Source organism: Diceros bicornis, chromosome 10 (genome assembly GCF_020826845.1).
Source record: "Diceros bicornis minor isolate mBicDic1 chromosome 10, mDicBic1.mat.cur, whole genome shotgun sequence".
Lineage (NCBI taxonomy): Eukaryota > Metazoa > Chordata > Mammalia > Perissodactyla > Rhinocerotidae > Diceros > Diceros bicornis.
In genome coordinates, this window is record NC_080749.1 from 79,894,783 (window position 1) to 79,921,802 (window position 27,020).

General features: G+C 45.1%; 1 protein-coding gene across 2 annotated transcripts in view; it reads left to right on the plus strand.

Moving 5' to 3' along the window:
• The window catches only part of KIAA2012 (KIAA2012 ortholog), a 105,814-nt gene that overhangs the window by 8,946 nt on the left and 69,848 nt on the right, over window positions 1-27,020 (plus strand). For both annotated transcript variants that reach the window (XM_058548653.1, XM_058548654.1), the window contains exons 3-9: window positions 11,246-11,405; window positions 13,470-13,625; window positions 17,226-17,365; window positions 18,414-18,597; window positions 19,194-19,336; window positions 21,815-21,983; window positions 24,676-24,822. In XM_058548653.1, the coding sequence (XP_058404636.1) occupies window positions 11,246-11,405; window positions 13,470-13,625; window positions 17,226-17,365; window positions 18,414-18,597; window positions 19,194-19,336; window positions 21,815-21,983; window positions 24,676-24,822 (1,099 nt within the window). The remainder of the gene's footprint in view (window positions 1-11,245; window positions 11,406-13,469; window positions 13,626-17,225; window positions 17,366-18,413; window positions 18,598-19,193; window positions 19,337-21,814; window positions 21,984-24,675; window positions 24,823-27,020) is intronic.

A 27,020-nucleotide genomic window follows, 5' to 3' on the forward strand; every position in this document is an offset into this window, starting at 1 on the left:
TTGTTTCTTTTTTTGTTGTTGAGTCATATGAGTTCCTCATATATTTTGGAAGTTAACCCCTTGTCAGATATATGATTTGCAAATATTTTCTCCCAATTGGTGGGTTGTCTTTTCGTTTTGTTCATGGTTTTCTTTGCCTTGCAGAAGCTTTTTAGTCGGATGTAGTCCCATTTGTTTATTTTTTCTTTTGTTTCCCTTGTCTGAGTGGACATGGTATTCAAAAAGAAGCTGCTAAGATCTATGTCAAAAAATGTACTGCCTATATTTTCTTCTAGGAGTTTTACGGTTTCACGTCTTACCCTCAAGTTTTTAACCCATTTTGAGTTAATTTTTGTGTGGTGTAAGATAATGATCTACTTTCATTCTTTTGCATGTGGCTGTCCAGTTTTCCCAACACCATTTATTGAAGAGACTTTTATTTCTCCATTTTATGTTCTTGGCTCCTTTGTCAAAGATTAGCTGTCCATAGATGTGTGGTTTTATTTCTGGAATTTCAATTCTGTTCCATTGATCTGTGTGTCTGTTTTTGTACCAGTACCATGCTGTTTTGATTACTATCGCTTTGTAGTATATTTTGAAGTCAGGGATTGTGATGCCTCCAGCTTTGTTCTTTTTTCCCAGGATTGCTTTGGCTGTTCAGGGTCTTTTGTTGTTCCCTATAAATTTTAGGATTCTTTGTTCTGCTTCCATGAAGAATGTCATTAGGATTCTGATTGGGATTGCATTGAATCCATAGATTGCTTTAGGTAATATGGACATTTTAACTATGTTTGTTCTTCCAATCCATGAGCATGGAATATCTTTCCATTTCTTTATATCTTCTTCAATTTCTTTCAATAATGTCTCATAGTTTTCAGTGTATAGGTTTTTCTCCTCCTTGGTTAAATTTATTCCTAGATATTTTATTCTTTTTGTTGAGATCGTAAATGAGATTGTATTCTTGACTTCTCTTTCTGCTAGTTCGTTATTAGTGTATAGAAATGCAACTGATTTTTGTAAGTTGATTTGTACCCTGCAACTTTGCTGTAGTTGTTGATTATTTCTAATAGCTTTTTAGTGGATTCTTTAGGGTTTTCTATATATAGAATCATGTCATCCACAAACAGTGAGAGTTTTATTTCTTCCTTTCCAATTTGGATACCTTTTATTTCTTTGTTTTGCCTAATTGCTCTGACCAAAACCTCCAGTACTGTGTTGAATAGGAGTGGCAAGAATGGGCACCTTTGTCTTGTTCCTGTTCTCAGATGGATGGCTTTCAGTTTTTCACCGTTAAGTATGATGTTGGCTGTGGGTTTGTCATATAGGGCTTTTATTATATTGAGGTATTTTCCTTTAATACCCATTCTACTGAGAGTTTTTATCGTAAATGGATGTTGGATCTTGTCAAATGCTTTCTCTGCATCCATTGAGATGATCATGTGATTTTTACTCCTTATTTTGTTGATGTGATGTATCACGTTGATTGATTTGTGGATGTTGAACCATCCCTGTGTCCCTGGTATAAATCCCACTTGATCCTGGTGTATGATCTTTTTTATGTATTGCTGTATTTGGTTTGCCAATATTTTGTTGAGGATTTTTCCATCTATGTTCATCAGCGATGTTGGCCCGTAATTTTCCTTCTTTGGGTTGTCCCTGTCTGGTTTTGGTATCAGGGTAATGTTGGCCTCATAGAATGAGTTAGGAAGCATTCCATCTTCTTCAATTTTTTGGAATAGTTTGAGAAGCATAGATATTGAATCTTCTTCGAATGTTTGGTAGAATTCTCCAGAGAAGCCATTAGGTCTTGGACTTTTGTTTTTTGGGAGGTTTTTGATTATTGTTTCAATCTCTTTACTTGGGATTGGTCTCTTCAGATTCTCTATTTTTTCTTCTTTTTTTGGGGGGGGGGGGATCAGCCCTGAGCTAACATCCATGCCAATCCTTCTCTTTTTGCCAAGGAAGACTGGCCCTGAGCTAACATCCATGCCCATCGTCCTCCACTTTATGTGGGACGCTGCCACAGAATGGCCTGACAAGCGGTGCATCAGTGCGCGCCCAGGATCCGAACCTGGGCTGCCAGCAGTGGAGCGCGCATTTAACAACTACGCCATGGGGCCAGCCCCTCTATTTATTCTTGATTCACTTTTGGGAGGTTGTATGAGTCTAAGAATTTATCCATTTCTTCTAGATTGTCCAATTTGTTGGCATATAGTTTTTCATAGTATTCTCTTATAATCTTTTGTATTTCTGTAGTATCCATTATAATTTCTCCTCTTTCAGTTTTAATTTTATTTATTTGAGCCTTCTCTCTTTTTTTCTTAGTGAGTCTGGCTAAGGGTTTGTCAGTTTTGTTTATCTTCTCAAAGAACCAGCTCTTAGTTTCATTGATCCTCTCTATTGTTTTCTTAGTCCCTATTTCATTTATTTCTGCTCTAATTTTTATTATTTCCCTTCTTCTGCTGACTTTGGGCTTTGTTTGTTCTTCTTTTTCTAGCTCTGTTAGGTGTAGTTTAAGATTACTTGTTTGAGATTTTTCTTGTTTGTTGAGGTAGGCCTGTATTGCTTTAAATTTCCCTCTTAGCTCTGCTTTTGCTGCACCATAAGAGTTGGTATGTTGTGTTTTCATTTTCATTTGTCTCCAGATATTTTTTTATTCCTCCTTTGATTCCTTCATTGATCCAATGGTTGTTCAGTAGCATGTTGTTTAGTCTCCACATATTTGTGGTTCTCTCAGCTTTTTTCTTGTAGTTGATTTCTAGTTTCATAGCATTGTGGTTGGAAAAGATGCTTGATAGGATTTCAATCTTCTTAAATTTATTGAGGCTTGCCTCGTTTCCCAACATATGATCTATCTTTGAGAATGTTCCATGTGCACTTGAGAAGAATGTGTATTCTGCTGTTTTGGGGTGGTATGTTCTATATATATCTATTAAGTACATCCAGTCTGGTATTTCACTTAAGGCCACTATTTCCTTGTTGACTTTCTGTCTGGATGATCTAGTCATTGATATAAGTGGGGTGTTGAGGTCCCCTACTATTATTGTGTTGCTGTCAATTTCTCTCTTTAGGTCTGTTAATAGTTGCTCTATATACTTTGGTGCTCCTGTGTTAGGTGCATATATATTCATCAGTGTTATGTCCTCTTGGTGGAATGTCCCTTTTATCATTATATGCTGCTCCTCTTTGTCTCTTATTGCCTTTTTTATCCTGAAGTCTGCTTTGTCTGATATAAGTATAGCAACACCTGCTTTCTTTTGCTTGCCATTTGCTTGGGATATCATCTTATATCCCTTCACTCTGAAGCTATGTTTGTCTTTAGAGCTAAGATGTGTTTCCTGGAGGCAGCATATTGTTGGGTCTTGTTTTTCAATCCATCCAGCGACTCTGTGTCTTTTGATTGGAGAATTCTATCCATTTACATTTATAGTGATTATTGATATATGAGGTCTTAATACTGTCATTTTATCACTTGTTTTCCAGTTGTTCTATATTTCCATTGTTTCTTTTCCCTTGTATTTCTGACTGCCATTTCAGTTTGGTGGTTTTCTGTGATGGTTTTCTCAGTTTTCTCTTTATTTATTATTTGTGTCTCTGCTGATTTTTTGTTTAGTGGTTACCATGAGGTTTGTATAAAAGATCTCATAGATGAGATAAGTCTTATCTCCATTAGTCTAAGCAGGTTCCATCCCTTTCCTCTTCCCCTTCTGAGTTATTGTCATCACAAATTGTTCTTTTCTGTGTTGTGAGTTTGTGACTAAGTTGAAGTGTTTATAGTTATTTGATGCTTTCTTTCCCTTTGTCTTTTTTTTGTGTGTGTGTGAGGAAGATCGGCCCTTAGCTAACATCCATGCCAATCCTCCTCTTTTTGCTGAGGAAGACTGGCCCTGCGCTAACATCTGTGCCCATCTTCCTCCACTTTACGTGGGATGCCGCCACAGCATGGCTTGACAAGCGGTGCATCAGTGCCTGCCCAGGATCCGAACCCCGGCCGCCAGCAGTGGAGTGTGAGCACTTAACCACTACACCAGGGGGCCAGCCCTCCCTTTGTCTTTTATGTTATAATTAAATGTTTACTAACCTATTCCGATGTAGAGCTGCAGTTTTCTAGTTCTTTCTATTTATCTCCTTGATCAAGGTTTTGTAAACTTTTGCTTTTTAGTTTCAGATGGGAGGGCTCCTTTTAACATTTCCTGTAAGGCAGGCCTGGTGGCAATGAACTCCCTCAGCTTTTCTTTATGTGGGAAAGCTTTTATTTCTCCATCGTATCTGAAGGATAGTTTTGCTGGATAGAGTATTCTTGGCTGAAAGTTTTTGTCTTTTAGTATTTTGAATATATCATTCCGTTCTCTCCTAGCCTGTAAGGTTTCTGCTGAGAGATCCACTGAAAGCCTGATAGGGTTCCTTTGTAGATTATTCTCTTCTGCCTTGCTGCCCTTAATATTCTTTCTTTTCCATTGACTTTTGCCAGTTTTAATATTATATGCCTTGGAGAAGATCTTTTTGCATTGATGTTGTTAGGAGTTCTATTGGCTTCATGAACTTGTAAGTCCAGTTCCTTCCCCAGGTTTGGGAAGTTCTCAGCTATTATTTCTTTGAACAAGCTCCCTGCTCCTTTTTCTCTCTCATCTCCCTCTAGAATACCTATAATCCTTATGTTGCTTTTCCTAATTGAGTCAGATATTTCTCAAAGAATTTCTTCATTTTTTTTAAATCTTAGTTCTCTCTCCTCTACCTGCAGCATTTCTGTATGTCTATCCTGTAAATCACTAATTCTGTCCTCCATAGCATCAGCTGTATTTTATATGGAGTCTAGATTATTTTTTATCCCATTAGTTGTGTTCTTCATATCCAGAATTTTTGTGTTTTTTTTTTAGAGTTTCAATCTCTTTGGTGAAGTATTCCTTGTGCTCATTAATTTTATTCCTGAGCTCACTGAACTGTCTTTCTTAGTTTTCTTGTAACTCAGTGAGTTTCCTTAAGGTAACTATTTTGAATTCTCCGTCATTTAGATTGTCAATTTCTGTGAGTTCAGGATTGGTTGCTGGGGACTTGTCATTTTCCTTCTGCTCTGACGTGTTAATGTAGCTCTTCCTGATGTTTGATGAAGTGATCCTTTGCTGGCACATTTGTGGTAGTATCAGGTCACAGATTCCACCTGCCACCACTGGGAGGGGGACAGGAGCTGTGTTTTCTGATCCCGCCCTGTCTGCTGGAAGTTGTGCTGGTAGGGCTTCTCTGCATTCATGCACTGGCTGCAGCTGCTTGGCAGATCACGCTCGCACACGCAGGCAGGGCCTCTGTGCTCCACTGGTGGGTCACTGTGGTGCAAGACCACTATGCTCAGCAGGAGACCAGCCGAGCTAGTGTGCTAGGTGGGAGGGGAGGGGTGCTTTCTTTCACATGTGGGCTGGCTCTGCGCTCTCAGGTGGCTTGGCTGAGCTGCTGCACTTGGTGGGGGCTCCTTCATGGGGGCTGAGCCGCCACACTCAGTGGGGAGTATTCCCATGGGTGGGGCTACCATGGCACAATGGATGCTCTCACAGGCCAGGCTACAACTCCAAAAATGCTCATGCAGGCTGGGCTGCCCTGCCTCCTCTTACAGTCATGCTGGCCACTGTGTGAGGACCCACGACCTAGATCTCTGCCACTGGGGAGGGGGAGGGGTTCGCTCACCTAATTCCACTGCCCCCCAGGGATCCAGTCCACCCGCCTTCAGATGCACAGCTGCGTGGATCTGTCAGACGTCCTGTTGTGCTATGCAGGGAATCCTCTGCTGGGTGATGAATGTCCATTTAGTTGTAACTTAAAGGGCAGAGACAAAGGGAACAACTCACTCTGCCATGATGCTGATGTCACTCTCTCTTTTATTTTTTTTTTTAGTAATAGCCATCCTAATGGGTGGGAAGTGGGATCTCATTGTGGTTTTGATTTGCGTTCCCTAATGATAAGTAACATTGAGTATCTTTTCATGTGCTTATTGGCCATTTGTCTATTCAAGTCCTTTGCCCATTTTTTCAATCAAGTTGTTTGGGTTTTTTGTTGTGGAGCTGTAGGAGTTCTTTATATATGCTGGATATTAATCCTTATCAGATATATCATTTGCAAATATTTTCTCCCATTCTGTGCATTGCTTTTTCACTCTGTTGACAGTGTTATCTATTTTTGTTGTTGTTGTTGCCTGTCCTTTTGATGTCATATCCAAGAAACCATTGCCAAATCCAATGTCCTGAAGCTTTTCCCCTATGTTTTCTTCTAAGAGTTTTATAGTTTTAGCTCTTATGTTTAGGTCTTTGATCCATTTTGAGCTAATTTTTGTGTATGATGTAAGGTAAGCATTTAGCTTCATTTTTTTTGCATGTATAAAGTATAATATACTTTTATCATCTTCATTTGACAGATAAAGAAACTGAGGCATACATTGGTCGAGTAATTTCCCCAAGGTCATACATCTAGTAAATGATGGAGCCAGGATTCAAACCCAGGCAGACTGAGCTCTTATAGGAATTGGAGCTTAATGTTTGCTGTTTTCAATTCTAGTTACTGTACCTTTGCTTTTGCGACATATGGCTGGTCAAATCTTTGATGCTAAGTGGTCTGGTCAGGAATCAACCCCTGCTACAACATTGCAACTATGGGAAAATTCAGACCACTTCATGATTCTCTTCTTAATGGCCTGATATCCAGGAACACATAGTCGCCAAAGATATATGGAAGAGATAGTACCATTTGCACAGAAGCTCAGAAATTAAGCCTGCAGAGAAAGGGGCCAGCTGAGAGTGGTGGTGTTTGCACAAGGCTGACTAAAGTCAGTTGGGGTTGGAGAGGGCTTCCCAGGCACAGCTGCAAGTGGCCGCACACCTCTCCCCTCCTGCTCCACCCCCTCCTCTCCTCCAGTTGCTCTCACCTGGCAGCCCCAAGGCTGGCTCCAGTCACACCTGCACAGGTGCAATGACAATGGGCGGTCACCCTCTGCTCTAAGGTTTGGCCTGCCCAGAGCACACTGACTCCAGCGAGCCCACCTGAGGGGCAGGAGATGCCAGCTGCGTCCTGCTGAGAGAAGGCCTTCTGACTGCCGTGGGCAGCTCAAGGCATGGGTGGTCAGCAGTACAGTACAGACACTTTTGGGTCTTTCTATTCAGCTGAGCTAACATCTGATGAGTAGTTATCAACTAGTCCATCCTAGAACAGTGCCTGACATGTGACAGATGCTCAACAAATTGTTGTTGGGTGAACATAGTAGTTGCCAGGGTGTGGCAGGGGGAGGCCATAACCTCTACCTTGCAGGTGTACAGTCTGGGCAAGGAGACATATTTGTGCCCAAGTGACATTTGATACAAGGCAGTCTATGAGAGGAGCTAGACTATAATTTATTACTATGCTGTCAAGAGGCAAAGAAGGTGGATATTGTGTTTGCTTCTTACTGGAAAAATCCAGTGGCTTCTTGGAGGAGGCAGAATTTGAGCTGAGTCTTGTGAAAATAAGTGGAGAGAGACCTTCTAGGCATAGGTGAGTGAACGCCTAGGAGAAACAGAAGAAAGTCAGGGTAACTGGACAGGTGTGGCCCCTAGATGGCAATGCACCTGGAGAAGCGGGTGGGGTCAAACTGTGGGGGATCTGCCTGCCAGTGCTGGGATTTCTAGACTTCTCTCTTCACCCCTCTGCCAACTCCTGCACACAAAGGCTGGCCACCCTCTGTGGTAAGATGGCAGCTGGCTGTCCAGGCCTTCCTTGCCTTCCTGGGGGCTCTGGCGCCCTGCCACCCCATTCTGCTGGGCAGGAGCACAGCCTGCACCGCTCCTTCCATCCTCTGAAAACCCTTGGCTGCCAGCACCAGGGCAGGGTGGATGTGACCGCCAGTGAGGGGATGGGGACAGGTACAGGGGGTCCCCTTTGACCCTCTGCATACAGAGGCCTGGCGGGCACTAGGAAGGCAGCTGCCAGACAAGTCCCTCATTAAAGGAAGTGCACCCGGTGGAGTGAGGGTAAGAGGCCGCTCCAGGCACACTAATTACTCATTTCAGAAGCTGGGGTTGATTGGCAAAGCCAAGGCAGGTCTGAGCAGTCTGAAACCATCGCCACCAGCCTCCTGCAGTGGTTTATTTCTCTGTTCCAGAAACTCCCTTCCCGGCTCCCTTCTGTCTCCCTTTATGTTTTAGAGTAACTTTGGGTGGTTAGAGGTCCAGGATAATGTTGGGGAGAGAATGGAGAAATATGTATGAGAGGAGGGTGGGTGCAATAAAATGAACTAATTTTTTAACAGGTTTTCCATTTATAAATATAATCTAACCATATTATTGAAATTTTGATTTTATCCAAAAAAAAAAAGAGAAGAAAAAACTATCTGTAATCTTATGCCCAACACTGTAATATCACTGTTGTTAGAATTTTAATGTATTTTCTTCCAGTCTTTCCACCATGGTATACATTTATAAAATAAACTTTTATAAGATTGTACTACACATTCTTTCTTGCATCTTGCTTTTTTCCACTTACTATATTATCCCACGTGTTGGAAACGAGTAAGTAGATTTAACCCTGAGTGTCTTCTTGATAGCCCTAAGCAGGCCCTGGCCCGCCCTCAGTGCTCCGGTTTCTCCAATGAGATGTGAAACTTATCAGTCAGCTTCACAGGCATAATTTGAGAAACTACTAAGAGAAACCAGAAAACTAGAAAAAAATTAAAGAAGCTGTGATAGGCAGGATAATGGCCCCCAAAGATGTCTATGTCCTAATCCCTGGAATCTATGAATATATTAGATTAAATGGCAAAGGTTGCTAATCAGATGGCCCTAAAACAGAGAGACTCTCCTGGATTATCAGGGCAGGCTTAGTGTAATCACAGGATCCTTAAAAGTGGAATAAGGAGTCAAAAGGGAGAACCAGATTGACGGCAGCATGAGAAGGACTCAGCCCGACATTGCTGGCTTTGAAGATGGAAGAAGGGGTCACAAGCCAAGGAATGCAGGCAGCCTCTAGAAACTGGAAAAAGCAAAGGAACAGTCTTCCCTGGAGCCTCCAGAAAGAACACAGCCCTGTCAATACCTTGATTTTAGCCCAGCGACACCCACCTCAAACTTCTGACCTCCAGAACTGTAAGATAACAAATGGTATTGTTTAAAGCCACTAAGCTTGCACTTTGTTACAGCAGCAACAGGAAACCAATACAGAGGCCAAGATCAGCTTTCAAACTCTAAGCAAAAACGTATCTAGATACACCAAATTCCAGGACAAAGGATTCCCCAACTCTTCTTGGCAACTCCCTGCCCCATTGAGCAAGCTGCCCGGTAAAGCTCCAGACCCAAGCTGGTGTTCAGAGCTACCCACTAATGAGAAACAATAAGGGGCTCTGGTCCAGGTCAAACAGCACATCGGGCCATCTGCACCGGGACCTCAGCCTCTCTGTGGAGGCTTGGTCTTGCTGCATTCTGAGAGAAGTCATTTGAAGCAAAGATTTATAGGGAGGAAATGAAGTTCCAGTTTACCAGAAAAGGCCTTCGATCTGATGGCTCCATATCCCCGGGCTTAACCCAGCGCTGGCACATAGGGGATGCCCAGCAGATACTCACTGCCTGACCCAATGAGAAAACAGAAGGAGGGAAGAACTTGTCATTTGGCTTCCACTGCCCTCCCTACAATTCTTTCTCTCTGGTCCTCTGGAAAAAGCCTCAAGATTTACTTGGGGCTGAATTTTTTAGGCTCTTTTTGTGCTTAAAATACCTGCCACACAAACTGTCCAGACATCAAGGACCAGTCGATGCTGTGTGTTTGGGTTCCAAGCATTCATTCAACTTACAAATTTCTAGAGAGTAGAGCCAATTGAATAACAAGCCATGCTTTCTTTTATCTACTACTCAATATATTTATTAGTTATCAATCTGCCTTATTTGTCCCTTTTTCTCCAGTGCCTAGCATAGTGCTTGGTGCATTGTAGGTGTTTGAATAAATGAATGAATGAATGTCCTGGACACCTGTTTCTCTCTCCCCAGCAGAGGTATTCCTTCATCTTACGGACTTTGGCTTCCCAGCCCCCTCGTTAGCTGAAGAAGAGTCTCTGGTGGTCAGGAATCCTCAGCTACAGCTGTGGGCTGCCCTTCTGTGGCATTTCCATCTCCTGAATACACCAGAACAGGAGCAAACCACTGCTTTGCCCAGCAGAACAAGGACCCAAACCCTAAGGCCTTCCTCTCCCCATCAAGCAGGTTTTATCTTTCCCTCATATTTTTCTTCCTCACCTGAGAATGGTGATTACCTGGTGGGTGGGGAGACATTGACTAGAAAGAGGCATGAAGGGTCTTTCTGGGCTGATGAAAATGCTCTGTATTTTGTTTTGTGTGGTGGTTACAAAAGTGTATAAAATTGTCAGATTTATTAAACTGAGAATTGAGGTTCTGTGCATGTTGTTATATACAAATTATGCCACATTTAAAAAAAAAACTTTTAAAAGAGAAGGATTCCAAGGTCACAATCAGTTCATCAGTCAAGAATGCCATGATCAACTGGTGATGTCTGCCATGGACAACGGCAGGGGAGAGATGTCAACACACGTACCACGTGTTTGCTATTCTTGGGCTTAACTGGTCATCCTTAAAGAGTTTCTGCATCATTTAAGTGGTTATAATATTAACTCGTCCACTTTACAGGATTACAATGAGGTGAAAGTTCTTTGTATAATATAAATCTCTAGCCAAGTACAGAAGTTATTATTCACATTTATTCCCCACGATGTCTTGCACAGTGGGACTGACTTTGGCAGGTAGGTTCCCAGAAAATTCTCATTGGCTGAAATGAAATGCAGCAGAGCCAGATGTTTTCAAAATGTCAGGCTCCCCGTGAACATGGACACAGCTTGTCTGTTCCATTATTCATATTACAAACATCGAATGCCGATGCTGAGTTGTCGAGCTGGCTTTCCCACTGCCGTGCAGGGCCACTTTTTAAGGTACTAAAATGATTTCCACAGGCTGAACTAAGTAATGTGTTTTCTTTTGAGGCTCTTTATCCTTTTCTGATGTTCTGTCTCAAGATGGGGTCTGGTATTTCTCATTTCTCCTTCTCCTTCCAACTGCAAATCTGCAGGGCCTCTCAGGGCTTTGCTTCATGGGCTCTTGGTTTATGTCTGTTGGCTGAGGCATCTGTTTCTGGTGCCTTCCCGCACCTTCTGGGAGTCTCCAGGATTACTGATGAGGGTTGTGCTAACCAGCCTATATCACTGGGAGGCTCAGGGCTCAGCAGCCATGCTGTTTCCTGACTGATGTCCCCACAGAGGGAGCAGGACAGAGCCTGGCAACCGTACCTCCACTTCCGAAGCCAGCCAGAGGGCCAGGCCCACCAGCAGATCCAGCCCGGGTATTCGGCCAAGAGATACCTCCGAGGCCTCTTGCGGACAAGGTCCCCTGACACCATGTACAAGCTCCAATGTGCAGGTCAGTGGGGAAACGGGAGGAGGTGCACCCTGAGCTGCCCCGCCTCACATTCTGGTGTGAGAGTATGTTTTCCATCAAGGTCTAAAACACCAGAATTTCAGGAGCAATTTTGTGTTAAAGCAAAGGTGCTCAAGCTCGGTAGCCCACGAGCCTCTATAATTCCCTCTTTATCCTCCCTGACCTTTGCAGAGGAACATCCAGCCTGAAGTCTCTCTCACTCCTCTTACCAGGCTCACACTCCACATCCCAAGCGGAACCTTCTTCCCAACCTTCCCTACTCAGAGACTTCAGATCCTCCAGTTCAATCCCTATCTTTTACAAATAAGGGAAAAAAGGCCCAGAGGGGCAGAGTAATTTGTCCGAGGTCATTCAGCCAAAAGCAGAGCTGGGACCAGAAGCCAGATCCTCCCCACACCCCCTGCTCCACTTTCTTCCCAGCATTCCCTAATTCCTCTTCTGAGGTGATCTCAGGTCCTGCAGGAAGTGAAAGTGTTAGGCCTCCTCCTCTTAAAGATGGCGGCTCTCCAGCACAGTCCACGGAGGAGTGACATGGACACCCTTCTGCCGAACAGAGACCCCCAAGTACTCTGTAAAGGCTTAAAAATGAAAACAGGAAATGGTTGGGGATTAGAGTTGCCAGATGTAGCGTATACACACACACAGTTAAACTTGCAATATTTGGGACATATTTCTACTAAAAAAGTGTTCATTGTTTATCTGAAATGCAATTTTAACTGGACATCCTGTATTTTATTTGGCAAACCTATTGGGGATGAGACGGTGAGCAGCAGGAATTGCCAGTGCCCACTGAGCTGTTTGTCATTTCTCCAGCACCAAAAACAGACAGGACCAGAGGAAGACTGACTTTCTTCTTCCTTTATAGGTTGACCTTGGAAAAGGAGAGAAAACAACTTTCTTTCCAATAAAATGATGACTTGAAGGAAAATGAGAGATGTGGGCTTGTCCAGTAATGGCTTTTACTTTCATGGCAGGCCCACAGTTACAGACAGTTCCATTTACTTAACACTTGTGAGAAAGAGCTTCTTAACCAAAGATGTGTTTATCCTTGGGTGGGGCAGAGGGCAGAGCAGGCCACTGCCACAGAGTCTAGGTCCAACATCTTCAAGGATAAGAGCCCCTCTTAACATCAAAAGAAGTCTCAGACCCCTCTATGGAAGTCATATGGCTACAATGTGTGGTTTAAGAAAAGATACATATGTATGTGCATTCTTGGGCCCTTTGCCATAATTCCTCACCAAAGCCCCTCTTGAGGGTGAGACTCTCAAGCTGGAGGGGCAATGGCGAGACTCTGGTATGAGACCACTGGCCCAATGTCCTCTGCCACCCCCTCCCTTCACATCTCAGAGCTCATCACCTTTGTGATGCTAGTACGTCCTCTGGTCCCATCTTTCCACCCCCATGATATATCCTCCCCACCCTTCAGGCCCACATCTTTTACAAAGACTTCTCTGACAACTCCAGCCAATATTGAGCTCCTCATTGTCTGACCTTCTATCACCCTGACACTTGGGGCCACACAGTGAGCACAGAAGAGTTTTGTCTCTTCAACAGACTATTATTGCCTTCATAAAGGGCCCATGTCTGGTTTTTCTGTATCTACCCCACTGCTTCAAAGAGGCACGGGCCCATTGGTAAGCCCTTAATAAATACTTGTAGAATGACTGGATTGAGAATCATGGGGCCTACAGAAGCAAGCAGGATACATCCAGGAGAAACCTTTGGATTCTCCTCCCGAGGCAGGAGGAAACTTTTACTCAATCTCAAAGAAGCAGCCATGTTTCTTGCACCAGGGAGACCCAGGTCTTGAGAATGGTGGAGTGGAAGAAACACACATGGCACAGGACCAGAAGCGCCCAAGACATTGGAAGGAGAACCAATGGGTTCTCATCCGATTTTTTAATCTCTCTCATCCTCTAATTGTCTTCCCCAATGGGCAATATCCAAAGCCAAGACTAGTGCAAGTGGGGAACCTTGTAGTTATCTCCAAGACCTCTAGACTGGGGAATCATTATTTCTATCAATAACCCCTGCCCTACTCTTCAGGATACATCAAGGATTCTGTGCTGCTCCAGGACAGTCAACTTAATGTATCAAAGAATCTCAGGCCACAACAGGATCTTTCAGGTGTACCCCCAAAATACCATCTCCTGCCTGTCTTCCCTCCATTTTGGATTCAACAAGGAAAATCTTTTGAAGAAGGTACTCGTTGATTTTTATGACCAGTTCTCAAATATTTGGATTTTTAACACCTTAAAGTGGAGTTTCCCAAAATGAAGTCTAGGGATTCTGGGTTTCATTATTCTCATCTGTAAAAATGAGAGGGCTAATCTAGACCAGCACTGTCCAATAGTACTGTCTGCAATGATGGAATGTTCTATAATATGTGCTGTCCAGTATAGTAGCCGTTGGCTGCATGTAGCTATTGAGCACTTGAAATATAGGTAGTGTGACTGTGAAAGAAACTAGTTTTTAAATTTTAATTACTTTTAATTAATTTACATTTAAATAGCTACCTGTGGCTAGTGGCTACTGTATTGGACAGTCCAAGTCTAGACTCTAGATTTTAGATGATTTTTTAGGTCTGTTCCACTCTAACATTCTTTAATCCTATAATTTTGTGGAAATATCACATGAAAAAATACAGGCTTTGGAGCCAGAAATCTGGATCGCAAAGGTTGTTTTCTCTCTTACTAGATATAAGATCTTCAGCAATCACTTAACCTCTCCTAGCTTCTGTTTGCTCATCTCTGTAATGGGCGTGATAAGCCCTACCTCATCACTGCAAAGAAAATTATTGTGAGCTGTCTCTAGGCTGTTGAGAACTACAGGGATTTTACCTGTCAATATTGTTCTTGGGAACTTGAAGCATTAAAAGAGCGAGAAGTTGCCTTTGCTAAGGCAGATGGGAAAAGATGACTGGGTAGCACTAATGTACAAAAAATGGGGCCTTGGCTGGTACCAGAGTTTTTGAGAAAACAGAAGGAAAGAACAAGAGCCTAACATAATATAAAGTTAATTTTTCTGAAACGAAAATGGAATTTTCCAGAAATAATGGTAGTGCCCGGTTCTTGTCAAAGCATCTGGTCAGAATAAGTACAGCATCTGGTCTATCAAATGAGCGAAGAAGAACGCAGCAGGTTCTCAGAGTCTGGTGCCATACACTTACCTTGAGCCTTGACTCTGGCAGCAGGGAGTTTTGGTCGTTATCTGGTCCATATGTAGTTCATCTACAGGAAATATGCTGCTCAGGCAACCGTATTTCTCTTTGTAAATTAATACCCTGGTCTACACACCAGTCTCTATGCACTTGTGGGTCAACATCCTTGAGACCAGTTGATTCTGGGGCACTGAAGAGATCGAGGTTCTGGGCCATCCATGTCCTGGGAGTAGTGAACTCGCCCAGGGAATGCTCCTGTGTTGGGACCTGCTGCCCTTCCCCAGGTGGCACCCCACCTACCCATTGCCTTATGCTCTCTCTCTTCAAAAATCCTACTGTCTCCAGTTAATATCCTTAGACAATGCCCTAGGATCCAAAAATACTGGACAGTGGATTGCAGTACTCCCATTTTTGGGGTGGATCAACATTGCACACCTAAGAGATTAAGTGATGTCCCTAATTGAGGCCATATACCAAGGAGCTGTCACAATCAGACAGAAAACAGAGAGGCAATGTAGGATAGTGATTTGACATGTGGCCATTAGCTCCAGATTCCAAGCCATGTGACCTCCCTGGGCCTCATTTTCCTCCTCTATAAAATGGAGATGACCACACCCACCTTTGCCTCACAGGGTTGGATGTGGCAGTTACATGGGATAATGTACACCCTAAGTGCTCAATAAATGTTAGTTATAGACCTCCCTAGCTTGTGTCTGTTAAGTATGATTATTAACTAATCGCAATGCCCACTTGCCCATGATCACAGGAACGAAAAACCAATTTGTAAAGAAGTAAAAACAGCTCAGGGGCAGTAACTTGAACCCAGACTGATGGTTTTATTGGTTTAACTTTATCTTCCTTTGGCCTCCTACTCTTTGCCAGACACTTTATTTGCAAAGGTAGCAAAAGTCCTGGCTGAAGATCCCAGATCCCCCAACAGTGTGATGTTGGCCAAGTCATTTATGTTTCCTGCATCCTCAGTTTGCTCATCTGTAAAATGGGGGAAATGGTGTGTGCATTCCACCCTCTCTGGGTCGTTGTGAAAAATCACAGGAGAAGACACAGCCAGAAAGCTCTCTAAGAGCTCGAAATTGCTACCCCAGTGCACATTATTTGGTTGATCTGAATCCATATGTGAAATACAGAGACAAAGTTTTGTGGTGTCCTTTCAACAACTGAAACTTCCAAGACCTTGTTTCTAAACCTGTTTCTATTAAGCATAAAAAAATGAGCCAGAGATGATGTTTACTGAGAATAATCTTGGTTTCCCTTGCACAGATTGAGTCATATGTTCAATATTACCTGGGATTCAGGTATTCAGAGAATACCTGAGGCATTCAGAGAATGCCTCTCTATATCCCCCTGCCCACTTGGCCAGAGTTTCACTTCCTCTACCCTCAGAAATGCACTTGGTTCCAAGTAAATCTGACCAGGGAGGATGGACGTAAAATCTGGCTTGACCCCAAAGAATCATCTAGAATACACAAAAAGGTCTTTAGTGCCACACCCTGTGTGGAGTTGACGTCCTCTTGGGGGCAGGCTTTACGTGGCCCTGGGCCTCCTCAGATTGAGGGGTTCCCAGGGCTCAACAGGCTTCCCTGGGCCACAAAACCTGAGCAGCCCCCTTTGAACCTGAGCCTGAGTGAGCATCTGTTCCACCAACACCCTTGGCATCAGCTCAGACCCAGAGTACCTTCAGGCGCCAATGGGCAGAGGTAGGAGAGCTGGAGGGAGGGAGTAGCCACACATGTGGGCACGACTCTTGACCCACGACACCAAGGATGGGAATGATGTAGGGAATGACCAGCGTTGGGGAATACAGAGGCAAGGTGAGGCTGGCCGGGAGCCCCCAGACGTCCAGGGCTCCAACATACTCTGGGCGCCTGAAGGCTTCCAGAGCCCTCAGATGAAAGACAGCCCCACATTGTTCCACAGAGCCGCACGCTGAGAGTGGGGGTGTTGCTAAAGCGGCTCCAAACAAGGGAGCTTTGCCAGACTGTTTCAGCAGTAAATCTCCCTCGAGTGAGTGATGAGAATAGCTGCAGGACCTTTCAACCATCGATGAAAGATTTGTTAACTATGCCGGAATCATTGGTTGACTCAGATCCTTCCTGAGGGCTGCACAGCCAGGGTACCGGCAGAGAGCTAAGCAGCAGTCCCCCCGCAGTGCATTCGGCAGAGGTTTGTCCACAAGTGAACAACCGGCAGACAGCCCAGGAAGTCAGTTGCTTCAGACTGAGCATCCCAGTGACAGCAGAGCAAGGCTGCAGGTCACCCACCGTGATCACACTGCTGTCACCCACTAGTCCCTCAGTTTACAAAGGGCTGTCACACTCATTATCTTATTTGAGCTCCAGACAACTCTGCAAGGAAGAGAGGGCAAGGAATCAGGATCCCCATTTTACAGATGAGGAAACTGAGTCCAAGAGATGAAAACTCAACCCTGAGTCTCCTGGCTCCCAGGGCAGCTCTGTTCCACCCACCTGGCTGCCACTGTCATGGAGAACTAGCAGAAATAGGGAAGGGGGAGGAACAAGCGCCTTGACCAACACTTTTTCTCAGAAAAGCAGGAAGAGAGCCAGTTGGGAAGCAGCTAAGAGCACCGTGCCCATCTCTGGCTGACCCGCTGTTCACCTTTGCAGGTCAGCAGGGCCCAGATGAAGGGGAAGCTGGGGCTGGACACGTGGACCAGGGCTCTGTACCCAAGCACTACGGCAGTCGGGGGACTCACGTACCGCCACTCAGGAAGCAGCCCTGGCAGGGAGATGAAGCCCCCGCGGAGGTACCCTTTCTAATGGGCCCCTGACACAGTTCTTCTTGACCTCAGAGGGGTAGCTTCCTCCCTTCACCATTTCTCAGGGTTTTCCAGAGAAGAGAAGAGTACTTTGACCCTCTGGACCACTGTCTCCCTAAGTGTCACCTGTGGAACCCTAGCATTGCCAGATGCTCCACGAAAAAAGGGGTTCCCAGCCAACTACATTTGGGAAATGCCGCGTACCGTTCTCTCCTCCCGAGAGGCCCAGGGCACTGTTTGAGACGTTCAATCGCTAAAGGAGCCAGTTTAACTTTACTCATGGTTTTCCAAACTTGTTTAACCACAGATCTTCCCCACTCTCTTCGCCCCATCTAGGCAGATGTGGTCTTCTCTAGAAAAAAGGGGTCTCAGCCTTAGAGTCGGAAAAGCCTCGGTTTGAGTGCTACATCTTACTGGTTGTGGTGGGCCTGTCCAAAAAACTTCACTAACCTTGAGCCTGAATTACCTCTTCTGCAAAATGGAGCTGTTATTACGTATACCTTACAAGGTCGCTATGAGGATTAAATGAACTAAAACATAAAAATGCTTTCTAAACTCGCAAGCCTGTGTGTGTGCGTGTGTGTAGAAGATGACAGTGGTACAGAGCAACACAGACAACACAGGCTCCTATCTTGAATAAACTTATTCGACTTACAAGAAGGTCATGTGCCAGTGAGAACCGGGACGGGGGAGAAGAGAGGCGCCACACAGCGGAGGGGAGAGGGGAGAGACAGCTTATGATGGACAAAGACAACGATACTAGCGCTTCATTTTGATTTTTGATTTTTTTTGCAAGAAGGCAGTACATGTCAGGCATAGCTAAATGTCATTCTTTCTCTCACCAACAATAACATGTTTTATTGTAATAAACAGCCTTAGAGATCTCGCTACTATAAGCATGGTTTTCTTCCCAGGCTGCAAAGGAGATTTTATGCTTGGAACCACAAGTCTAGCCACAAGGTCTTACTGTTAGAGGAACCTGCTCTGTTCCCTCACAAAAGCCTGCTCACGGGAACGTGTCTCTGTCGTTCCCCAGGACACGGCCATAGAGAATCACCGCCGTGTACACGCTTCGAAGGCAAGCCGCAGTGAGAAAACACAGCGGACCTCCAGGGTGGCCCTTGGGCACGCCCACATCGGGCATTCTTGTCTCCTGGGTGACAAACCCCACATTACGTTCCATGGAGGCGCCTTCCCCAGCAGGAAGGCAGACCTCAGCGGTAAGAAGTCTTGCTTGTTATCTGAGTAAACCTAGTCATGCAGAGCTCATTGGAGAACACTGAGGTCCTCGGGGTGTCACCTCCTCGTGCCACTTAGAAATAATAGCCACAGTCCAGTCAGAGGTGGGAATGAGACTCCTCTTTGCCCAATACTCAACTACACGCATCCTGCAATCAGACCGCCCGGGTTCAGATTACTCCCACTTACTAGCTATGATCTTGGGCAAGTTATTTAATCTTGCTCAGTTTCCCCGTCTGCGGAATGGGGGTTCTAATAATACTTCCATGGGGCTATTGCAGGGATTGAGTTAATGCATGTAAAATTCTTTGCACCATCCTTGTCCCACATTTAGCACGTAACGCATATTTATTATTATTAGGGTTTTCATTCTCTCCATCACCTGACTCAGCCAGCAAGAACCCCACCCGGATAACGAGATGAGGGCTCCCTGAACCTGCCCAGCCAAAGCCACGGCTGTCTCAGTGCCAGTCTTCTCTTTGCCTCTCATTAACCCCAAAGAGATAAAAGTTGCAAGTCAACCGTCCACCCAGATACCTGCAGCTGATCAGCTCTCCTTCCCCTCCTGTTTCTACAGACAAACAAGGGAACCGGAAACTCCACAAGGGCAGAAGCAGCCACTTGTTACCGGAGCCTCCTCCTGAAAGATGCTTTTTCCCTCCTGTAGTGCCTGCCACTGCCTCAGAAAAACACACACCTGGGGAAGTGAAGAAGAAAAAGGTGTGTGTGTGTGTGTGTGTGTGTGTGTGTGTGTGTGTGTGTTTAAAAGATTACTCTCGATCTAGGAATGAGGTGACTCAAAGGGATGTGTCCAACAGAGGACTGGCCCTGCTTGCTCCTGAGCTCACCAAGTGGAGCTGGAACAAAGTTGTAGTAATTTACTAAATGCTGAAAACAGTGAAGCATAGGTAAAGGAATTTCAGCTGCCCCAGTTCTACCTTAAAGCATATGATATTTCCGCCCTCTCTGGCGGCAGCAGAATCCTTTGTTCTGTTAAGAGGCTGGGGCATACTGTAAACACGTAAGGACAGAATTTGAGCTTGTAAGAGATTGACCCACTTCAAATTCAAAATGCTGGAGATTTTGAATCCAGCAATGGTTTTGCTTAATTGAGGGTCTGTCACCTTTGAAAACATATGGTAAATTTTGCAAGTTTACCAACCGCTTCAGAAGTCAAGTACACCTTCTTCCTTAGAGACATCCTTTGCTGTCTCTGGCCCGGTCCTGTCTTGCAATTCTAAGTGGGTCTCCGGTGGTTTGGAGGTCCCTGTGCTGCGTAGGACGAGCAGGGCCTCCCCATGCTCTGCCCTGTAGTGGCTGTGAGCTTGAGCAGGTCACTCACCCCTCTGAGCTGCAGCGACCTCATCCGTGTGCTTGGAGAATAATGTCAACCTCGCAGGGCTGATGGAAGGATGAAAGGGGACGATGCAGTTTTGTGAAAGTATCTCGTGTCCACTTGGGAACTACAGCAGTGTTAGTTACTGGTGGGGATTCGTGTCAGCTGAAATGGCCTTGGAGGAGCCACGGGCGCTCCAGGTGGTCCTGGTGCCAGCGAGGGAGGTTGTTTTTAGTCTGTTCAGGATTTTCTCAGATTTCCTGTGTCTAAGCGGATCTAAACTTTTCCATCCACACCAGAAGGGCCTCTGTCTTCCCAGGTTCCTTTGGACCAGGAGTAAACAGCAGGCCTGACCTGCCAGAGTCACTGTAGACCTAAGGGAAGCCCTCAATCTCACACCCCAGGTCAGCCCAGAGCCGAGCCAGGCTCCGAGGACAGGAGTCCCTTCCTTCAACCTGTGTCTGTGGTTCAGCAGAGGAAAGCAAAATTTTCTACTATGTCAAAAGTCTGTAAATTTTTAATCAGAATAAAGAAATTAAGGCTTGGTTTGTCAGCCATATCTCACACAAATCATCTGAGTTTCCGCATCGATTTCTCAACGCAAACCTTGTCACACAAGATGCGCAAGCTCAGAATTCAGAAAAGGGCGGTTGGCGGGCGGCTGGCACCTGGGCAGGGAAGGGCTCCAGGGACAGAGATCCTGTGTGCGTGCCTCTGGTTAATCATTTGCTTAATGTCTCGAAATTATAAATGTTACCCTGCATATGTTTGGTTAAATTTCCTTCCTCATTCAACTCTAAGCACGTAGGGCGGTTACGTGTGTTTTGATCTCTTTTCTTTTTGAGCACTAAAACAGTGAGAACTGTTTTTATTTTTCCTCCTGTGAAACTGGACTCCCTGACACCCAGCACACATATACATCTCACAGAGCCAAGATCATACATTAAAAGCTGCAAACTAAAAGGAGAAATTTTCAGCAGCTTCTGCCTAACTGGAAACAGGAGGCTCTAAGTCCTACCCCTTGTGTATGTCTCTCTCTCTCTCTGTGTATATACACGTATGTATACACACATACACACACACACACACGTTTTGAGGTTTTCTGGACACAAAGAAACTGAGCTAGAGTCGTGGCTGATTCTGACACACAGAGATTCTTTTTTACCCACGTTCATATTGCAGAAGCGTGGGGATGCCTAGGTATTCTGCTAGTGGTGAGACTGGGTATTAAACTCTAAGGAGAGAAGAGCCTGCTCTCAAAGAAATACCACAGAAATAGTCCTGGTTCCAAAACGACTGTGACCGCATGTCATCAGCTCACTCGGCCCTCGCAGCAGCCTTGTGAGCTGTGGGATGGCTGCTCCCATTTCACAGAGAGGAAGTGGAGGCTTGCGGCGGTTACAGGAGGTGAGCAGACACAAACTCATGGTCCCGTTTTCCATCCTTTCTTCCCTAGCAGCTTTGCTTTTTCCCCTTGATCAGACACCTCGACTTCTCTCTCCGTACGTAGCAAGCAGCAGCGTCATTTCAACCCGGCTCGGCTTCCCCGACTGCGAGGTCAAGAAAGACCATATTTCCTCCCAAAGGCTCTGGAATTGATCTGTTCCTACTTCTCAGAGGACTCGGAGGCTGGATTAACGGGGGCACAGCTGTGTTCCCAAGAGGCCAAGCAGGGCCCCTGGACAGACACCCGGCTCCCTGGTGGGTCAGCGTCACTTCAGCCCTGGGGCTGAAGCCACATCACGCCTAGCAGCTCCTGGTGCTGCAGATACAACGAGACACACTGTCATTTGTCCTCCGCAGGCCGCAGGGTTGAGATACCTGCCATATTGGGTTTTGTTTTGTTTTTCAATTTTCTCCAGGCATCAAAAGCTTTGAAATTACCGCCTATCTCAGAAGAACCACCTAGAGCCCTGGACCCCCCGAGGAGTCAAGTTAAAGCCCCTGAGCCCCCTGCAGAGCTCTTCATCTTCCCAGTGGAGATTCATTTCCACACTCAGCACCCCCCAAAAGAAACACCACACGAAAGAGGTCGGTCCCTGTGGGTGGGTCTCCTGAGGGAACTTGGACAGGCCAGGAAGGACCAGGGTGTGGGTCCCACTAACGCAACCATCTCCTAAATCATGGCTGACCCTCCCCAGGGTCATCCCCTTCAGAGAACTTTTATTAAAAGAAGGAAAAAGAATAAATCGAGAAGTAGGTCTCTTCTGGTCATATTCAACGCAATTTTTTAAATATTTATTGAGACCTTCATTAAGCAGTGCATTCTGCTAAGGTTTGGCACAGAATGGAAGTCAGGCATACACACAAATAAGTCCAATGCACCACAGATGTTATAAAGGTGCGAAAATTTTAAGGCAGTTTACAAAAAATAAACACAATGTATAAAACAGCATAACTAAAATTGAAGTTGGAAAAAAACTGGTTAAAAGAGTAGAGAAATGATGTTATCAGACAGCTGGGATGAATTCATTGCTTTAGGTAAGCACTGGATTTAGATGAGTTTCCTGGCAGCCAAAGTAAAAAGGATCTCTGGATCTTCATTTTATAAAAGAAAGATAAAAGTTTGAAGAGCCACTTTCCCGATTTTGAATTAGGTTATTACGTAACATTAGATGATTTCTACAATCTTTGTCAGGGCAGAGATTTTGTGCTTCTAAGCGAGGTGCTAAGAGAGTACGGGTAAGGGAGAGATCATTCCAACCAGAGACTCAGGACGGCTTTTTGAAGGAGGCTTCTGAGTGGTCACTAACCCTGCACCCCAAGGAAGAATTCTTTCTGAGCTCCTCCAGTCATTCCACAGCACCCTGGCCTAAGACACGTTCTTGCTCCTGGGACCTCTCTGGTTAGCCTGAGGCAAAAGGTTCAGCTTTAAACAGCTGACGTTAGTGTTGAGGGAGTCCTAGTTCTGAGCTTTGTAGAAACTTCAGCAGAAACTGCTACTGATTTCTCAGAGAATTTTTGTTCTGTGTCTGTTTGGAATTCTCACTATGAAGAAGAATGCCTAACTGTTGGGCTTGAAAGACCAGTCAATGGAAGGGGGTATAAGGGATTTTCTGAGGTAATGAAAATGTTCTAAATCTTGGTTGGTTGCATAGATATATACATTTGTTGAAATTCAGTGAATTGTACACTTAAGATCTGTGTGTTTCACTGTATATAATTTTACCTTTCAAAAAAAATTACGTGGCTCCTAAAAAAAAGAGAGTTTTTTGTGTTTTTTTTTGTGAGGAGGACTAGCCCTGAGTTAACATCCAATGCCAATCCTCCTCTTTTTTTTGCTGAGGAAGACTGGCCCTGGGCTAACATCCGTGCCCATCTTCCTCCACTTTATATGGGACGCCACCACAGCATGGCTTAACACGCGGTGCGTCTGTGCACACCCGGGATTCGAACCGGCGAACCCCGGGCCGCCACAGCGGAACGTGTGCACTTAACCGCTTGCGCCACCGGGCCGGCCCCAAAAGACAGTTTTTTAAATGTAAGTTTTATTATTATTCAGGTACGGTAAAGCCAAGAGATCAGGAGACAATTGCTATTGAAAAGATAGTTTGTTACTCACAGTTCCCAAGAGGAGGGGGCACACCAGGCCATGCAGGGCCACATGCAGAAACACTGGGGTCAGTTAGGAGGCAGAAGGGCTGGTGAGTGGGGAATGGGCAAGAGGATTGCCGTTTTAGGGGAAGGAATGGACAGGGCGGGTAAGCAGGTTTGCAGTTGGCTAGTTTGCATAGTTTTGGCAGGCTCTGGGCACAGGGGCTGGCCCCAGGGTGTCTAAGGCAGGGGGATAGTGGCCTGGGAGTGTAAGAGCTGGGATAAAGGAGCCCTGCGGGTTAGGAGCCCTGGATTGGTGAATTTGCATATGAAATATGAACTCACAGATGGTCCTTTACTATCTCTAGGAATTGGCTAGCCCTGGGAGGGACAGACTTCCCAGGGTCAGTAAGGTCCCAGATGTCAAAACGCTGGAATAAACAGATACCAAGACAAGACTATTAGCAGGATTCAGTTAAATCCTGAGTATCTTCCATGATGACCCTAGAAGGAATGTTGCCAGGCCATCGTGAACCAGATTTTTAAAGTTATTAGACACATTGAGCTTGCCAACACACTGCCAAATGAAAAATAGGAATAGAAGTTCAGAGAAAGTGATCCATGGAGTTCTTCCTTCTTTTGTATGTCAGTGAGGTCTCTTTCAGCAACGTGTCAGAAGCCTAACTCAAACTGTCTTAAGCAAAAAAAAGGATGTATTAGCTCATGTAATTGGGTCAGGCAAGGATCAGCTAACTCCAGGCTCGGTTGGATCCAGGTCTCAGAAAAGTCATCTGGGCACTATTCGTCTAAGTCTCTCAGCTCTGGAGCCTTTCCTCTCAAGCAGGCTGTCACCACGTAGTGGTAAAGATGGCCTCTTGTAATTCCATGCTAACCTCGTACCTGTTAACCCCAGTAGAAAGGATATGCCTCTTAAGAGCTCTTGCAAAAGTACCAGATCTGCCTCTGACTGGGCTATGTGCCCCCTGGACCCAGTCCCTGTGGCTGAGGCGATGAGGTGCTCTCAGTAGCCAGACTGCAGTCACATGCCCATCCCTGGAGTCAGGGAACGGACACAGCTATGCCCAATCCACACGGTGTGCGCTGGGGAGATATGGCGCCCCCAAAAGAAGACAAAGCTGGCAAAAACCACAGACATCTACTACAACTTGGCTGTCTCGTTGTCTCCTAGGAGCTCCACACCCTGAGCCAGGAGCAGAAACCCAAGAGGCCAGGCCTTTCTGGAGGACTCCCCTGAAGCACACGTCCCCAGTGAGGCCAAGGCAGCTAACAGTGCGTCTCCCAGTGGACACCGGCAGGGACACACTCTCGCCTCAAGGTAGCCCCTCCCGCCCTCCAGCACTCCACAGGAGTCTCACTCCGCAGGGAAGCAAGGCAGCACATAAGGATCCTCAGCAAGAAAGGAGCTAGAAGGGAGGTCAGCTCCCCCCGCCACCTGAAGATGGCTTTTGTTCAGACAGCAGCTGTCTTAACCGAGGTGCTGCCGTCAAAGCAACTAGTGTCTAGCTCATAAGTTACTGACTCACTAAATCATCCCCCTGCTAATGTTTTCTGGTTGTAGATGTAAAATAGCACCAAACTTTTACTAAAAATTTGCTGCATGCTCTATAGTTTATCTTATGTTTTTAACCAATGAAATTTGCTTTCTAATCTGTTTAGGAATATGTATTTATTCACTAAAAAGTCCATAATATCAATAAAAGTCACTCTAATTTTTTAAAACATCATACAGACATTTGAAATTATACACATGGGGGCATCTAAGTGTATATCTTTACATGTTCGCTAAGTTGACCATAATTAGAAAGCCCCTCATTTTCAGAAAACTGAAACTCCTTTCCGAAGGGCGAGATGACAGTATCACAAATGTTAAGTGACCCCTGACCAGTGGATTCAGAAGAAGGAGAAGGAGAAACATTGATATTTATGGAGTTCTTCCTCTGTGCCAGGCTCTGGCCTTAGTCTCTAACACATCTTATCTTGTTCACTGCTCACAACAATCCTACCCTCACCTCCCAGATCAGCCCTGAGAGCTAACTTGTCTGCAGTCACACGGCTGCAGGTGGCCAGGCTGGGACTGGAGCTCAGGCCGTCTGTGCCAGCATCCTCCCACTGCACCACACTGCCTTCCAGAATAAACAGAACGATGAGCCCAGGTCAGGACGCTCTTGAGACGTTTCAGTTTGGAGAACTCCCTTTGATTATTGGGTCAAGGGCTTGTTTACTCTGTCTCTTAAGTGAGAGTTCATCACCCGAAAGACTTTGAAGTTTCCTTTTAAAAAATCCAGATACTATATGGGCAAGGGTCGCTCTGTGTGCAAACAAGTAAGAAAGCAGCTTTCCCCCTGCGGCCGCAGCGACAGGAGCACGGCCTGAGCCACCACGGGCGGTGGCGACACCGGCAAATCGCATCTTTGATGTTGTCCACCTCGCACTGCCCTCCGCTTGTTTTGAGCTGCTGTGTCCACCAGGGACCACGTACCTATAGCTTGTCCCTCCTCTGACACCCAGCCAGGGGGCAACTGGTCTAGAAGTCCCTGGTACCTGGGTGTTAGTTCAGTATGTGACCCAACCTCGTAGTAGACACATAAGGAAAGGGATCCAAAGAATCAAGTTTTTTGAGGCAGTCTTTCTCACACAGGGGTCCCTGGGCAAGGTGTTCTGAGCTAGGAACTGGGACAGTCCCATTGCTGTGCAGGTGGCACACACCCGTTTACTTGCTCAGCCCTGGATTATTTCACCTCTAATATTATAAAAATGAAGCCAGATTTTGTGTATGCACATACACACATACATATTTGATTTTATTGCTGACCCATGGAGGGTAGATTGCAGACTTTGTGCATTTCATCCCTTATCGGCACATATCTCCTAAGAGCAAGGATATTCTCCCTCATAACCACAATGCAACTATCACAATCAAGAAAATTAACATTGATATGATACAATTTTCTAATATATAGTCCATGTTCAAATTTCTCTAATTATACCAATAGTGTTCCTTAGAGTTGTTTTTTTATCCAATCAATCCAGGATTCGACTCGGGATCATGCACTGTATTTAGTTGCCACATCTCTTTAGAATCTTTTTGTCTAGAACACTTCCCCAGGCTTGTTTTTCATGACATTGATGTTTTTGAAGAGGACAGGCCAGTTACTTTGCAGAATTAACCTCAATTTAGATTTGTCTGTTTCCTCGTGATTAGACTCAGATCAGACATTTTTAGCAAGAAAAGCCAAATATGTGATGTTGTGTCTTTCTCAGCGCATCACATCAAGGGACACAAAACATCCCTTTATATTTATTCCATTTGTTGTCATTTGCTCCATTATGGGCGTGTGAAATTTCGTTATTTGGTTAAAGGTGGTGTCGCTAGATTCCTCCATGGTAAAGACACGTTTCCTTGTGTAATAAACGAGCAGCGTGTGATATTTTGAGATGGTGTGTGAAGCCAGCTTTTAAGCGAGCAGCAACCGTGTGTTGAACATGAAATGAAGACACTCTCTCTGAGATAAA